This window comes from Melanostigma gelatinosum (assembly GCF_949748355.1).
Source record: "Melanostigma gelatinosum genome assembly, chromosome: 7".
Lineage (NCBI taxonomy): Eukaryota > Metazoa > Chordata > Actinopteri > Perciformes > Zoarcidae > Melanostigma > Melanostigma gelatinosum.
Window position 1 is genome coordinate 11,986,166 of NC_136640.1, and position 17,050 is coordinate 12,003,215.

At 41.9% G+C, this 17,050-nt stretch overlaps 2 protein-coding genes across 4 annotated transcripts in view; both read right to left on the minus strand.

Annotated features, from left to right (window-relative positions):
• Positions 1-10,773, minus strand: part of arhgef12a (Rho guanine nucleotide exchange factor (GEF) 12a) — a 36,439-nt gene extending 25,666 nt beyond the window's left edge. For all 3 annotated transcript variants that reach the window (XM_079272210.1, XM_079272211.1, XM_079272209.1), the window contains exon 1: positions 9,433-10,773. In XM_079272210.1, coding sequence (XP_079128336.1) covers positions 9,433-9,464 — 32 coding nt within the window. In that variant the 5' untranslated portion in view covers positions 9,465-10,773. The remainder of the gene's footprint in view (positions 1-9,432) is intronic.
• A 2,051-nt stretch (positions 10,774-12,824) lies between these two features.
• Positions 12,825-15,735, minus strand: tlcd5a (TLC domain containing 5a; the record flags this gene model as incomplete). Its single annotated transcript, XM_079272423.1, has 2 exons — positions 12,825-15,159; positions 15,540-15,735. 2 exons carry the CDS (start codon positions 15,733-15,735, stop codon positions 14,624-14,626), a joined length of 732 nt encoding a protein of 243 aa, XP_079128549.1. The 3' UTR covers positions 12,825-14,623.
• Between the last annotated feature and the right edge of the window lie 1,315 nt (positions 15,736-17,050).

The window sequence follows — 17,050 nt, forward strand, 5'->3', positions numbered from 1 at the left end:
TAATCAAAACAACAAAGGGATCTGTATCTGCCAATATGGATCATGAATGATCTGCAATATATATATCAGCGCAACAAAAAACATGATCAGGGATCTCTAGAAGTTATATTTGCTCCCTTTTTTCCTATTGTGCTGATCCGATCCGCGATCTGATCCGAACCGTGACTTTTATGATCTGTTGCACTACTAGTGGTAACCGCCGAATGAGCGTAATGCTGAGTGGCGGCAACAAGATATCCAGTGGGGCACACGCACTGGGAGTCACATGCACTATCATGCACACGCAGCCAGACCGGCTATGTAAACAAAGCACAGAGAAGCTCGAATTACAACACAATTTCTAATTTAGCATCTTTAAAGTGATGGGGGCTAGTTGTTGTTGTGTGAGGTTATGGATATTTAACATAGCGGGATTTTCAAAACAACACAAACATACAGTATATTGTGACATCCAAAACTTTCCTCAAAATGCAATATTCTAACTACAACTTTCCACCTGGGTGGACGAGAGTGCTGCTGTCACGTTGATTTTCACTTTAAAACAGTGGGTGGAAAGAAAATTGGAACAAAAACATAATATTAATACGAAGACCCGCCAGCATCACAGCGCAACTACACAAGACAGCAGTGCTGAGGAAGATGCAGAAACCTTATCACAACTTGAGAGGCAACGCAAACATCAGAAGCAGAGAGTGCTTCTCCAAACCTACAATAGAAACCGTACTTTAAAATATACAATTGTTGAAAGTAACAGTTGCCTGTCAATCAGCTGCGTTGTGTGCACGTAAAAGCAACATATGACATTACACAGAACTCCAAAGAGGCAGAAATAGTTGTACACAAATTGCCAAATAACTAAAAGTATTTGGTTTGGGCTGCACTTTTTAACAGGTGCTTTCAATATAAAAGGAATAACCTCGGCTGAGTCATGTGTGCCTCCATAGCATAGATGTATAAATATACAGAACATGCAACTGGAAAAATGACAGAGCCGTTATGACTATGAAAATTCTGAGAGGAAAAGTTTGTCAAAAAGAGACTCCAGTGACTGCAGAGCTGACTGTTCATATTAAAGCTTCTCTCTTGAGCTTTCAGAGAATCACTGACGCACAGTCACAGCTCATATAACATCTCTAATAAACCCTCATAATGGCTCCACATTAGTCTCTGTCCAGTAGACAACAGCTTATTGTTCCATGTCCTGATGATACTCTACTACTCTGTTAAGAACAATAAACAGTGTACACCAGAGCTTAAACAATAGTCGATTGATTAATCAGCAACTGGTAAAATGTGCACATTTTTATAACAAAAATGTAGATCTTTAGACAAAAACAAGCAGTTTGGATGCTTCTGCTTGGGCTTTGTAACGGCTCTTTTGCACATCTAACACTTATTAGACTAAATGATATATTGAGATTAACTTATTATGCAATGTGAACAGTAGTGACATGTGTATTTAAGTTTGGACTTTCTGTCTTGAGATTATATGAAGATATTGCAGAAACTCTGACAACTTGCTAAAAACAAGAACATAATTTCCCCTGAAAAACGACAGACAGTGTTTAAGAATCAATTTCCCTCAGCTCGTTTAATTCTTCAGATCCAGCTATAAAAGTGTCCCACGTCTTTCTTGACGGTTCCATTAAATGTGCAGCGAGTGAGAAAAGGAGAAAGAAGGCAGAGTCAGGACAGGGTGGGATGAGAGGGAGGGGGAGCACTGGAGCGGGCCTGGGATTGAATGCTCCATTGAGGTTTGGTGTTTTGATGGAAAACTGTGGCAGAGCTGGGCCAACTGCAGCAACAGAGGCCGAGACCAGACCAGACCATGAGAGAGAAAAAGTAGTGAGGGAGGGAGGGACGAACGGCCCTGAGGGAGCAGGACTCTCACACACAGACATTTCTGTGAACGGGTCTCCCAAAACTGAAGAGGAAGGAAAAAAAGTGAACCAAAAGAAAGTAGACCGACTTGTGCAAGATTCAGGGGAAGCACTTCAGGTTATTCTCAGTTCCTCTTAGAGTCAGGCTAAGCCGATAAAGGCAGATATATATAGAGAAGTTTCACTCAACATTGAATTACAAGCAGCTAATATTTTAAAAGAGCCAACGCAAAAAAATAAACTACAAACATGAGGATAAGAGTTGGCACGGTACATCCGATGGGCCCAAGTTATAAAACAAAGTAGGTGGACGATTGATAACGTATCTTTACACTGACTTTTTCCTGTCAGACAATGTTGATGTTGTAACTTGTGCAATAAGGAGTTGCTGCAGTAATCTGGAGCAGAGCGACACGGCTCACAACACAGGTGTTGTTGGGGCCGGGAGAGGCGGGGCCTGTTTGAAACTCGGAGAGGATTGGATGGTTTTGGGAGTTGCCTGGAGGCTACAGAGATCAGACCGAGGGTGTGTTTCATTCCAGGCGGTGAAATACAGCATAACCTTGCACCCTGCAAAACACATCCTCAGATGTTAAGATTACAGTGGAAAAACTTGGCAGAATTTGGGGTGTAACTTCTGTGGTGACGGCACAATGTCCTCAGCTGGGCTTTGAGCTGAGTCATGCCACATAATCTGGCAATATCTCCTTTTCAGCTACCCTTCGAAAACTGCCCTGTGATTCTATCTCAATGGAGTGGTCTCACCGACGTCACGATCTCCTTAGTTACGAGGTCGGTCGGCCATGTTGGAGTACATACAGATCCTACATGGCGGCGCGTAAACAAGGAAGTGCGGCGAAAATACAATACTTTGAATCACTGGATAGTGCATCAAAGGTTCGCTACCTGGCCAAATTGAAGGTTATTGGTAATTTGGATCCCTATACGATGAGTGCAGATCGTTTCAGTGCCGATCCTACTTATCTTCCATCGGTAAACTACGCCAACATCTACACGTATCTCGTGAACACCCCCAGTCCTTACACAAAAGACGAGCTGGAGTGCTACAAAGGGCTCGACGCTTATAATCAGTTTGTCAGTGGATGGGTCCGAGACGTCAAAGCAACGGTCGTCGAGAATTCTCATCTCGTCATTGGAAGAGTAAATATATACAGATCTGGTCCGATATTTAGCAATATTCAATGCTTACTCAGTGCAAACAGACACGTGTGTTTGTTTACATTGTACATGCATGTCATTGTGTGCGTAGGAATTCACTTTCAACTAACTCCTAACTTCATCCCCCCCCACACACACATATATATATATATATATATATGATCTGACGTTAAACTCATATCAAGCAATGCTGAGGCTGCATCTCTGTGTTTCGCCTGTTGTACACGCTCGACACGTCTCTGGTACCGACTGCTGTCACGGGCCGATGAAGCTTCGGTAACCTTCTCATGTCCAAGTTTAATTTATATTTCCTTTATTAAATACTGTTCACAAACGAATTTGTAAATAAAATCACTGACCACTTATAAAGTGATCCGCACATACTCTAGTGTACGCCAAATTCCATTCCTTTATATCTCGAGAGATGCGTGACAGCCATTTCTCGCGACGTCGCTTGGATAGCTCCTTCGTGTCATTTCCTTGATGTGTAATGACCGCTGGCAAACGAAATAATGATTTCTTGTCTCTATCAGCTCTGCTGCCACAACCAAAGACAGCACAAAAGTTCACCACCGATAGGTTATGCGACTCAGCCGTGCATGCCAGTGGCTTTGTGTGTACTCCAACATGGCCGACAGCTAAACTGTGACGTCACACGAGACCACTCCATGGTGTAATGATACAGTCTCTTGAATGGCCTGATTCATGCCTGCAGCCTGCCAATAGGAGAGAACACACACACACACCGTGTTATCTAATCTATATATCTGAGTCACACAATGCCACAACTCTCAACCCGTGGCCGTAGCAGTTTAATCATACAGTATACAATGGTGTATATTGGATTTAAAGAAAGAAAGCATTAAGTGAGTGTATGAGACAGACAGAAACAGAGAGACAGAGCGAGAGACAGAGAGCGAGAGACAGACAGAGAGAGAGAGACAGACAGAGAGCGAGGGGTATGGTGTGTGTTGGAGACACAAGAGCACTAGCTCTGGAGCTCAAGCTACAGCCTCGGGGGGAAAACAGTGCCCTTTCTGCCCCAATAAACCTCATCAGGATTCCTGATGCGAGGGCCGGGGGATAGACATTTCTTCACGCTATGCTGTCTGCTGTCCTACAGCACCAGGAGAGGAAAGGAGGTGGTTCAACACGCTACACCGTCTACACTGCTGCTGGTCACGAGACCTGTCAAACACCTAAGAACTTCTCTAATCCACGAGTAACTCCTTTGAACTGAGTATCTTCAATTTAGCCCTTTAACTTGTGCACTAGGACATGTGTAATAGTCTGCAAGGGACACATGGACACCTGGACCAGACTTGTATGATCTGGTATCCTGCGGTGTTCTCAAAACTGTATTTATGTGCAGTCATAAGCAGACCTATGACGACATTCAAGCGGGTGTGACCTGCGGTAAGAGCACATTAGTGACACATCTCTCCAAAGCAATCAAATGTTCCAGCCATTGCATGGCGAAATCAAGCTTAGTGAATGCAAGGTGATACTTATTACACCAAGTGATTTGTCACAAAGACAAAACATCAGGACATTTATGGGACGACAAGAATATCTAAACCGAAGAGTCTTTTAATTAAGCAAAGCTGTAATGATTCAAAGTACATCCCTACACTTTTGCTTCCTCACCCTCCTGTTTTCATATCCTAGCTTTCTGCTGTCAAACTGATTTGAAGTCATTGAAAAAGCCTCTTCCACTCAACCAGTGCCAGTACCTGTGTTCTGACACTGGTCCTTGTAGAGAAAGCGAGTTAGGGACATGTTGGTCTGTCTAGTCACCCCTGAATCAGCAGAAACGAGGACTGTAAGATGAATGGCCGTGCTGCAGCAGGCTGGTGGTCTCTCCTTATACACAGAGAGCACCCCCACTCTGAGAGCCAGGGTAGAGGAAAGAAATCAGGCCACAGATTTGATACCCAATCAGCTCCTTTGTAACGTCAAACATCCCGTTTCCTCCTACAAAGATTGCCCAGACATATTCGTGCACTGACACAAAAGAACAAATCCGTATTGTATGTTTATCAATTTACATAATCGATTTAGTGTGAAATATTGAAATTTAACAGCATAAAAATGTCCTGTAAATCCTAAGCATCACATCTCTTGGACCACTGTGCAGTCTGCAGAGTATCGTGGCTTCACAAGTGTCAGTTAGCTCGAAGGCACTAGCCTAGTTCAGAACCCTTAAATGGACATGTGAAGACATAACACTTGGGGAAGACGGCTCTCTACCCTCGTCCCCCTTTTTCTTCTATTGTAGTGATCCTGTCTTTTGTGAAGTCAAAGTAATGTTTGGGCCCTGAAGCTCTATTGGCTAACAGGGCAGGATTGTAGAGGGTGTCCACAAGCATCAGCGTCACAGGGCTGGTTGATAGACCCCAACTCCCCCCAGCACTCAGAGCCCCAGCTAATGCCTAGACTTTACCGACAATCCAACATCACGGCCCCAGAGGCATCGTCTGTTTCTTTCTCTCTCTGCTAGCGCTTTCCCTCTCTTTTGACATCTCAGTGTCCCTTTATTTCCATTTAGCCAGGCTTGTCTGGACTAAGATAACTAAAGAGGAATATTAATACCCTCAAAAAAGCACACAAAAGGGCCCATGCTACACCACAGAATGGGCTAAACCACCTGTCCACTTTTCATCTATACACGGCTAATTTGGGAAGGCTAATTTGATGTTCTACTCCCCACCTCCAGGCATGATGAAAACATGGTGACGATGGGTGAAACAGATCCGACTGAAGCAGAGAATGGAATAAGTGATGGGTGCGATTGAGAGTGTGTGAAAAAGGGTGAGATGGGAGCTGGCCAGAATGAACAGAGTATGGGGAGAGTTGGTGTGTGCCTGCCAAATTGACATCCGGGTGTGAGCAGTCTTCCTCAGGTCCTCATTTACATTCCATAAATAAACAAAACTAAGAATTTGGTCTGCAATACAAACAATTCAAGTAATAATGAAAAGATAAGAGCTTTCTTTGAGTGCAGCTTTTGTCAGAGGATAATGCAGATAATTGCTGCAAAGAGAATCCACAGCCGGCCATCTGAACCAAAATGTGACCATGTTGTCAATAACTAAACCAATTTCCGGAGCACTGTGTTAAAGACATCAGTGAGAACTGTAATTGCAATGGTAGAATGATTCCAGGGTGGCACATGGTGACATGACATGATACTCTTTGTAAAGGTTTATTGCAGAGCTGCTGTGTTTGACTGCATGAGGCCGAGGACACATGCTGCGTCTTTTACCAACTGGAAAACGCGAGGCATGTTGGTCGGGAACTGGGTTCCTGCTCTTGTGCCAACTTTCCAGAGCACGGAGACGGGTTGCGCCCGACATTGCTAAGCGGCTGTAATAAAATAATATGATACGATTATATCATTAAAACACTGTCCGTGGAACAGATCGTAAAGCTCCGCCTAGCCCTGCACTAAAATAATCAACTTTTACATCTTTACCATAGACCGATATTTACGGAATAAAGGAAAGCTATCTGTCGGCTGCGATTGGTTGTTCCTCGCCACATGACAAGCGGTGCTCGTTGCTGTGTTTAACTATGATATAAAGATTAACTATGTAAATCTCAGGGCGCAGCAATCGCGCCCTGAAAAATAGGCGCCAAAACGGCGTCACTCTCACTTTGAGCTCACTTTTTTTAGCACGCCTTCCGTGCGTCTACATCGACAACAATGCATTATAGGGCGCGGAAAAAGCGACATGTGTCCAAGCCCTAAGACTACTGAGGTGTTCGTGATGGACTGATATTTCTGTGTACACTACCACTATACTGCATCGTGTAGGTGGCATTTGTTTTACATAAGATGTGTTGTGTAAAGGTATTCCTCTCAGTTAAAATGTATTGTTAGACCACCTTGTAAAAAGATTTTGATTGAAATTCAAATGACTAGACTTCAAAAGTCCAATCCTTACTCTATAATCCAGAAGCAGGGTTCCCTAAAGGCCGGGTAGGAAGATGGGGGCTCGCACACCTGCTCACAACCTGGAGCATGTTTAAATTGATTTTGCATTCAAAAACAAAAGCTTGTAGATGGTTGAGATACCACCGTTGTCACATTTTGAGCCAAGAAATAATCTAAATGAATCAGTTGGGAACGACCTGGTAATATTTAGGTTGGCAAGAGCTTGCTATGACCGAAACATGCAGCAACAAAGTATTAATGGGAAAGAAAGGCCGACGGGCCTCAACACGTAGGGTTTTTAAAGTCAACAGTCAAACACCAAAAGATAGTTTCAGAAGTTTGTTTAGACTTGAACGAGAGTTATTTTGCCAAACTGCAAAAGATAAACATTATCTTCCAGTTGCAGCAAACATGTTAAGTGTATAATGACAACATTCTCCAACGCATGCTGTGCTACACTTGTGATCAGAGCTTAAAATCACTCCTGGATACTCGTTTTAAATGCACAGTTCAGAGCAGCTGACGCAGCTTCCCTGGTATCAGTGCTGACTCGGTGGAGTAGTAGTGCATTATAAGGGAGGGATGCCAAATACAGGAGACGCATACAAGCAGACCGGCCTGTCAGAACTAATGATGAAAACAATCATCATGAGGATTCCACGACAGGAAAACATCAACTCCAGTGACATGTTATCGTCCTTTGGTGTCGACATAATGTATTAATCAATAGACAGAATATCAATTGATAACTATTTTGATTTTGACCAGCACCACTTCCACCAGGAGGGCGAGGGCCTCGGGGGGGGGGAACGTGGAGATCAGCAGAACTCAGTGACAAAGAGCTAACGGCATGCTAAACTGACCCATCGGCCGGCAGCCCAGCCCCAACAGACGCTGGATGCATACTCCAACCACAGCCGGCAGAGCGGAAAACAAACACCACGCATAGAGGTAGAGGAAGCAAGGATGGGGTAATACAATCGGCCTTAAGGAGAGAAGGAGAGACTGGAAACACAATTAATCAATAAAGTCATTATCAACCACTGAGGGAAACACCCTTGAAATCAGCTGCAGTCCAAACAATATGTTAGTGCAACAAAAGGTACAGAGCTAGTTGCTTTCCCAGTCTACTGATGTCACACTGTGTATTTCTTACATTAACAACATCGCTGGCATCATGTTCTACTGGTAGAGGAACAATTGTGACGTAGAGGACACGGAGCTTGTGAAACCCAAACAAACAGACGCACACTAAATATGTCACCCAACACACTCGGACTAAAAGGGAAGATGAACAGATTAGTGTAACAGCAAATCTGAGAAGACAAATATACTGTATGATATACTGCACTGTCTCAAAGAAACCTAACATTAGGTGCTTCATGGCATCCGGAATACCTCTGTGAGTGATACGTGATTGGACAGCAATGATTTGTACTGTGGTAATACGATTAAAAACACACACACACACACACACACACACACAGTAAAAACAGCACCACAATAGCAGTTGGTGCCAGCTACTGTTGCCATCATTGCAGTGGGGGAGGGGGGTCATGTAAAATGGGGTTGGGCTTTAGCCTCTAGCTCGTGCCCCAGCCAGGAGGAGATTTCAGATCCCAACCTGTGCAATAAAGCATCCTTCTGCTATGAATCTACCCGAGCACATTCCACCGTATTGGGCCGGCTCTCCCTGCAAGTATGTGTGATTCAGGTGGAGAGGCTCGATGTAATGCATCAAGCTTGACTTCTCGATTTCATCATGTCGAGAGTAGAAAACCACTTTATTCTCCAGGTACGAAAACATAGGGGAATTAACTCTTGTGAAGATACAATAACAAAATATTGAAAAGGATTGGGACTGTACAGACTGATGCTTCTCTGCCATTCAGTGTTTTCTTCGGGTCTTGACACATCATTTAGCCTGCTGGTTTTAGCAAGTGTCAAATCTTTTGAGTTGACACTTGCCGTAGATAAGGTGATTAGCAGACGGAGCTACGGTCTTGTCTAAAGCCAGAGATTGTTTTCATAGGTGTAGGAGAAGGTTAGCTTTAAAAGGCTTAGATGTAATAGAGATGTTGAAAGGTGCACATGGATCCCAGGCGGCCGTTCCCTGGCACACACAAACAGTGGCGGGCCTTCTCAATCCCTTGGACAAGTACTACTTTACTGTCTGCAGAGAACTCCCATTACCCAATGCTGAGATCAGCATGAGTTTCCATCAAGATCTGATGTCCTTCCTCGGTAATTAGACTGTATAACATAGTTATTACCGAGCACAGCGCCACAAATGAGTGCTTTACTTGGACCATGTAAAACATGTTTTCACCAGAATGTGGGCTGTGTTTGAAGAAACTTTAACAAAATGTCTGTATTACAGTGAGGAGTGCAGACAAGTGCATTCACAGAACAATAAAGGCCGTTCTTATACTGTACCTGTCAGTGACGCTGGACTGTGTGTCACTCATTGGGCTTCCGGTTCTAGATTCGCAGCAAATTATATCCGATTAACATTGTCCAGAGTGTGATGAGGCGATTTCCTGGAGCGTCCGTTCTCTTGGCATAAGTTTGAAGTAGGCAGGGGCTTTGATAATGGTGTTGGAGATAGATTACTTGTAGGACACTTGGGTTGTTGCAAGGCACGTCCATACACAAAAACACCACCTATACGCTGTCTGCTAGCCAATAAACGTTACTTCCTTGCCCCAATAATCGGAAAGCAAGGAATCTACAGAGCATAGCTTAAAAAAAATATCCGGGGCCTCTGTCGTATTAGCTGTGGATGATATCCCACCAGGACTATAAACAATATGTTGGCAACACGAATAAATACACTGCGTCAGCTGGCACAAGTTCCCTTGCATGTATGAACTCCTTGTGTGTATCCTTTGCGTTCACATCCGTGCACGATATGTATCCCGATGTAACTGACACCTCGGCCCTGCGATGCAGTCCGTCTGCTTCACCACCCCCCGGTCCGGCTGAATGGCCTCGGTTCCTAAAAAAAAATAATTATCTTTTTTTTTTTTAAGATGCTGGAAATCCCACCAGTCCCATTTGGTATTCCTTGTTCCCAGAAATGCCTGCCTGTGGCTGTGGAGAAGATTCTCCCGTGACCATGAGAATAGCTCAATACTGAGTTTAAACGACCCGTGTTACGAATTAGCAACAACTGCAGCTAATGGTATACCGGCGTAAGACGTGAGATACACAAAAAAACAACTAAAACGGTTAGACGGTCGGTTAAAATAAAAGCACAATGAGTGTTTTTTGGGGGAGAAAATCCTTCTCGCCAGCGAATTTAACAGCTAACAAAACAGATGAGCTCTTTCAGCAGAAAAAAAAAAACTTTGCTCCGTTTGCTCTTGTTTCGAGTGCAAACTAAGCAAAGTCCCGTTCACAACAATGAGCCAAAATATATATACACAACGCGGCATGAATGTGGCCTGGCTTGCGATGTGTCTTCCGTAATACGTCCTTCAAAAAAAAAAAGTCTCCTTGAGGAAAGAAAACCCAGAGAAGTCGGTTAGCACAGCGCGACGCTCCTTGACTCCATGTTTCCACAATTCAGTTGTTTCTCGGCACAATTCCCGTGGATTGCGAGCAGGCTAGCTCCGTGTCCAAAGCTAACGGTCCTCTGTAGACAACGAAAACAACAAAAGGCCACCCAGGCGGTGTAAACTTTTAGCTAACATCAAACGCCGTTTTCTCCAACGCGAGACGTTATTTTGTACGAGGAAATAACTTGCAAAAAGCGGTACCGAAAATCCCACTTTCTGCCGCTAGCAACGCCCTAGCCAGCTAACTGTTGGAGTCCAGCAGCGCTTCACGAACCACTTCCGCCGGGAGACGGGAAAACTCACTTTGTTTCAGCATGTTGGGGGACACGGCTGCGAAATAATAACGACAGTATGAGAACACTACTTCTACTAGTAGTAGTAATATTAGAGAATGTTATTATTCATTTATATAGCATTTCATTTTGATGTATAAGTTATTTTATGCTAGTTGACAAATTTCAATAAAAGAAAAATCGAGTGAGCATTTTTTATTTTATTATTTTTAGAGAAAAATGTCAAAAGCTAATAAATAAATAAATAAATCACTGGTTTCAGCTTCTCAAATGTGAATATTTTGTTTTCTTAAAGGCATCACCTCAGACACTGGGAAAATTGTGATTTATTTTGACCATTTGTTGATTATTTTATAGACACAACTATCAATCGATTGCATTTTTTTTTAATTCAGCCCAAATATATACAGTTATAGTATATTAGACCACTACATTAGATGACACTTTAACATAGATTGCATTGATAGAGAGAGAGATGTTATGTTGTGTTTATTTGGTGATTCATAGTTTATTGTTGAATTAATCAGCAACAATTTTGCCAATCGATATCAACCAAAAAGTCCAAACGTTCTTTGGTTCATGCAGGTTCTTTTCTTTTTCTTATATAATTGTATTGAATATCTTTGGATTTTAGACTACCAAGGAGTTTGCTCTGTTTTCTGTGTTTTACAGACTAAACTATTATATAGACTGTATACTCAATAGATTAATTGGTAAAGACAACCTATAGTTGTTGGATATAGATATAGCATGATTGCTTGCATTTCCATGTTTGGGAAACCAGCCTTTATCATTTTCCAGTAAGGAGGCACTTTCCCTTCGGTGGTTGATTAACTTGATGATTATGTGTGCTGTTGTATGATTATTTTATGGTTTTCATGGCTTTCTGCTGGTCTGTGGTTGGTCTGAGACTGGGAGAATAGTCATTATGTTCATTATTTACAGCTTACAGTCCACTCCTTGTCCATCATCAACAAGAAGACACTCTGATGAAACTGTCTTAACTCGTCCACAAGCTTGAAAGACAAAGGAACAGAGTGAAAACACACTCAGGTGTTTTGTGTTATGAATGTGTGAGAAAGAGTGTAATAGACAGAAAATGCAAAATATATTCAAGTCTAGCTGGAGGCTTTCATTCATGTCATTTTTTTAGTTTCAAATTAATCTGCAAACTACTGCGGTGTCAGTGTACACAAGATCACACATCCATACTCATATGCAATCAATGTAATCCGTATTCACTGATCCCACTAGCAGTCCATTGAATGTTTCTTTAATTACTGTACGTGTAAGTTTCTGTTATTTTACCAAACTGAGAAAATAAAAGGTATTTAAGATCACCAATGATACAATAAAGGATGTCGTTAGTGGTTTACAAAAGGCAATTTTCTGCACGACTACAATGAATCTGTCCATTTACCATAGTGCAGTACATGAGGGAAATACGTGTAATAATTTGTGTGTTTAAAGTCGTACACTGTATATGATTACCTTCACCGTGTTGTGCATTGTCCGATTCCATGATTTGTGTTTCTGGCAGCTGACACTATGCAGTACAGTACTACATTATATGCAATACACTGTGTATATAGTAACTTACAACAATGTTAAACTTTGTGTGCTTCAACGCATGAAAACATGGATTTAATGCACACATATTTAAACTGTTGAATTCATGAGGACACCAACAATTTTAACATTTTGATAAAGGTACAATATGACACTATTTTCAGCTGACAATGCTGTAAAAGCTTTTTTCCTCTTATTAATGTACTTATTTTAGCATTGCCAAATGACTATCCCCCTGTCTCCTCACTGATCATTCATATATAATTGATATGGCACCATCGTGTGGACAGTTTATGTACCTTCAGTCTCAGTGCAATACAATCTGGGGCGTTTAATGACGCAAATGCAGCTGATTCTTCAGTTGATATTTAAATGATGGAGTTCAGAATGTATTTGAAAGCATACAAACAATCGATCACGTCTTTATTTGACTTCACTCAGGGATTACAAAGGCAAATTATGAAATCCCAAACTGAAAACGTTTCATTAATACAGTACAGCACAAGACAAAAAACCAACAAAAACACAATGAAAGTACATTCAGATAACTAAGGCACACACCAGTTCGATGTTTTGCTTTCTTGGATAGAACGGTGATGCTCAGAAGATTCTTAACAGTGGCAACTCGATAAAGAGACCTCGTATGAGCTACAAATCAAATATAGGAGAACAAAGGGATGGCAGGCGATTTAATACGTTACTCTAGATATCCAATAATATTATGATCACGAACAGGACATGGTCATACAAATAGGAACACAATATAAAGTCTGAGCACAAAGTTAAAACCTGGTAGTTTGGTAACTTTCTTGGCGATGGAGCAAATTCAGAAATGGAGCGGGCTGAATCGTAATATTCTCAATCCACCTGCTTTCATCCCAAAAATTCACTTGTGTGTTCTGTCTGGACAATATAGTGGAAATCAATATCACAATATTATAAAGCAATTTCACAATATTGAGATGAACATTTTTCTGATGATTAATATCACATTGTGGCGAATGTCGGCAAAATCACACATTAAAGACAAAACTCTTCACACACGTAAATCCAAATATTAATTCGTTAGTATGTTTGGAATGAGTGTCATCTCAACATGATTTGACTGGCAGTAGATAATTCGTAACTGACATTTTAGGGGCTAAAAACACAAGATGAATGCACGATTGCACAGATCTTCAGCTTGTCCAAAGTCAGAGGCAACCTGGCTGGTCCCGACAGAAGCGTATGTTTGTCTCAAAGATTAAGACAAACAGAGTGTAGAGCATGTACTTCTAAAAGAAACTAACATTTTAAGGTGCTGGACAAAGTAAATGTACCCGAAGATGCCAGACATAAGATCAGGAGAATGTACAGACAGCTCACAATAGCTTGTATTGAATTATCTTGCTCTATGAAACGAAGTGGGAGCTATTAGTACAAGTGCCGACCTTTTGAAATCATACACCACACATAACTTAATACACGATCTAAAGTACAAATTCTGACACCATTTCACCCAACATGTCAAGGTATTTACAGTCAACATAAAAAACTGGATGGACTGCAAAATAATATCGTAGCATTACCGGTGTAGCGCCATGCAAGTGTTCCTCTCCATGTATCCCGTTACACAAGGGAAGTCAAATTATGGAAATGTTTTTGCTGTGACGTGGATTAAACAAAGTAACCAAACACGTCACACACCTTCTCTGGAGTCCATCGCAACGTTCTGATATAACTTCATCTCCCTGAGTTTACCGTGCGCAAAAAAACCCCAAAAACATTCGGTAACCAATCTTAACATTTTGAAATCAGTGAAAATGTTTCACAAGGACAGCACATGTAAACGGTCTCTTTCCTAATATTGAGCTTTCCTTGGGAGCACCACCACCACCACATATGACTCGGCCACAGTTCACTGCAAATGAAAGCAACATCTGTTCATGCGTTTGTAGAAAGTGCTTCTCTTTTCAGTGACATAAACTACATCGGTGTTTTTTTAACTGCACGTTGTACACAATATTCAAACATGTGCTCAGCTGCAATAGCTGTATACAAATTAGTTGTTTAAAAAAAAAATGCACCGGCGACATAGAAAACTCTGACATTGAAATAACCCTTTTTATTATCAGCTCAACATACAAAAACTTGGCTTTCTTTCTACTTTCCCTTGAGCGTCCAGAGTGAAGACAAACCGATTTTTCTTTCGAGAAGCACAAGCCATCAGTCCTTCTTCTTCCCTTCATGACCATTAGCTGCCACTGCCTCCTGTTGGTCTGTCTTCTGCTTGTGCCAGCTCTTTCTCTTCCGAATGGCAAATCGTACAATGTCCACCATAAACACCCAGGATAGAGCGTACATAGCCACTCCCCCACACTTGATAAAGAATCTGGGTCTTGGGGAGATCAGCTCACAGTACAGCATTGTGCCTCCCACGAAGACTCGCATCACCACAAACAGCAGCACAAACAGGACGTCCACGACGTCCCCCAGCAGCGTCCTGTAACGTCCCGTCTGTTTGAGGAACCAGCGTGCCTGCAGGAGGGGGTTGGTGATTTCACTGCCAAAGAGTACCGCGCACGACTCAATGCCAGACTCCCCCAGCCACAGGGTCAACAGGATTCCCAGGATGCTCATGGTGTGGTGGGCCAGCATAACGGGTCCCTCTGTGCGGAAGTACACACACCAGGCCATATCAAAAATAAAGTAGCCCAGGCTCACCACCATGGCACTTATCTGCAGAGGAGTGTTCTTAGTACCTGAAATAAACAGTTTTTCGTCAGCATATCTTTACACAATATGACAATCATGGTATCACAAATTAATAGTAATTATTAATATCAACATATCAAAACAAACTTCTTATTTAAGAACTTTGAGCTATACCGAATGAAACAGGAAAGGTAAAATGATTTGGTCACCACTTTCAAAAATTGTTCCAACCAGTGGTTTGAATTAAAACATACACAGTAATTGCTGTTTCAAGTTACATATATTTTCAACAACATGCTGAACAATGTAGCGCTGAAACAACTAATCAATAATGGCAATAAATGCATCTGCAGCTATGTAAACTAATTTGTCATTTTTCAAGCAATAACGCTGATAATTTGAGTCCGCAGAGGGTTAAGCGTCCTACCTGGATAAGTGAAGGGCCAGGGTCCATCCACATAGCCGATGTACGCCGTGATGCAGACGACCAGGACGCCGTGTACCAGGGTGACGAGGCGACAGTTCCACTCGCAGCTCCTGGAGCCGTTTAGGTTACACAGGATAAAGTAGAGAGAGACCCAACACGAGATGCACAGGAGAGCACCAACCACAACCAGTGCCATCTTCTCTTCTGGAGACAAAACAAAGAGGAAAACCACGAAACCAACTTGCAGCTTCTCTCACAAACTTCAGTCATCAAAGCCAACTTTGAATCACACTACACAGAGAAGAGAAAAAATGTGCAGAGGCACATCTCGCACTGTAATATCGCTTACAGTAGAAAGAGACTGCATTGCCGTCCAGAGGCTTGGACTGTGCAATCCTTTGTAAGTGACCAACAATTAGCCTTTGCTTGAACTATAATGGCACTATAGTCGGCCGGCCCAGGGTCTGGTGGGGTGAGGGGGACGTCTCTTCTTCTGCTGTGACGTTTGTACTAGGAGGTGAGACCATGCAGATGGTCAAGCCCACTGGAACAAGATGTCCACTCGAGTCGCAAAGACTTCGAGCAAGTTTCAAAACTAGATGAGAGGTTACGAGGTGCGAGGCCTCAGACAGTTCTCATGAGAGGAAGATTCTTTCAGCTCAAATTAAATGACGTAAAATAATAATACAAATATTTTGCTGTTGACTGTTGCTGTTATCAGGAGGAAGCAGTAAAACTAAATGTAGTGGACAACTTGCAAAATAGGGTGGCAACTACAAATTATTTTCTCAAATGAGGATTTTAAAACGTCAAAATATAGTGAAAAGAGCCCCTTATAAACACAATGTGATGCATTCAAATTGCTGTCCAAAGACACGGTTTACAATTAAATATTAGGAAAGCATGAAATCCTCAAATTGGAGAGGCGGGGAATGTTTTAAATGTGCTTGAAAATTACAAAGAAATATGAATCAAATAACAACTAAAGTATATATAATTTCACCTGTGACGTTAAAAAGCTGCAATGGGTAGAGTTTTATGTTTATGGATGAGTATATAGAGGTTTGATTTGGTTTTATTCTGTTATTCTGTCTACAGGTGACACACTTGTTCACACACACACACACACACACACACACACATACACAAACAAAAATAAGAAAACAAAAGACAGATACAAATCCGTCACAGGATCGGGAGACGCAAGGACAAATAATAAGTCAATAAAACTAAATAAATAAACTAGTAGCATACAACACAAAGTAAGCGTTATACATACAATTCAAGTTAAACCCGGGATGATGCATCTCGTATTTCCACAGCAGTTTTTTTTTTACATAGCAATATGAGAAAATGCTGATTGTAGATTGTATGTGATTCATGATAAATTAACCTTTCCTGAGATACTAGGACTGTTAAAAATGAAATATGTGGAGGCAGTTTATAGGTTTGTAAGATGCTCACAAAGAAAATAAACAGGCTACAGTCAACTATAACAATGTATTCGCGTT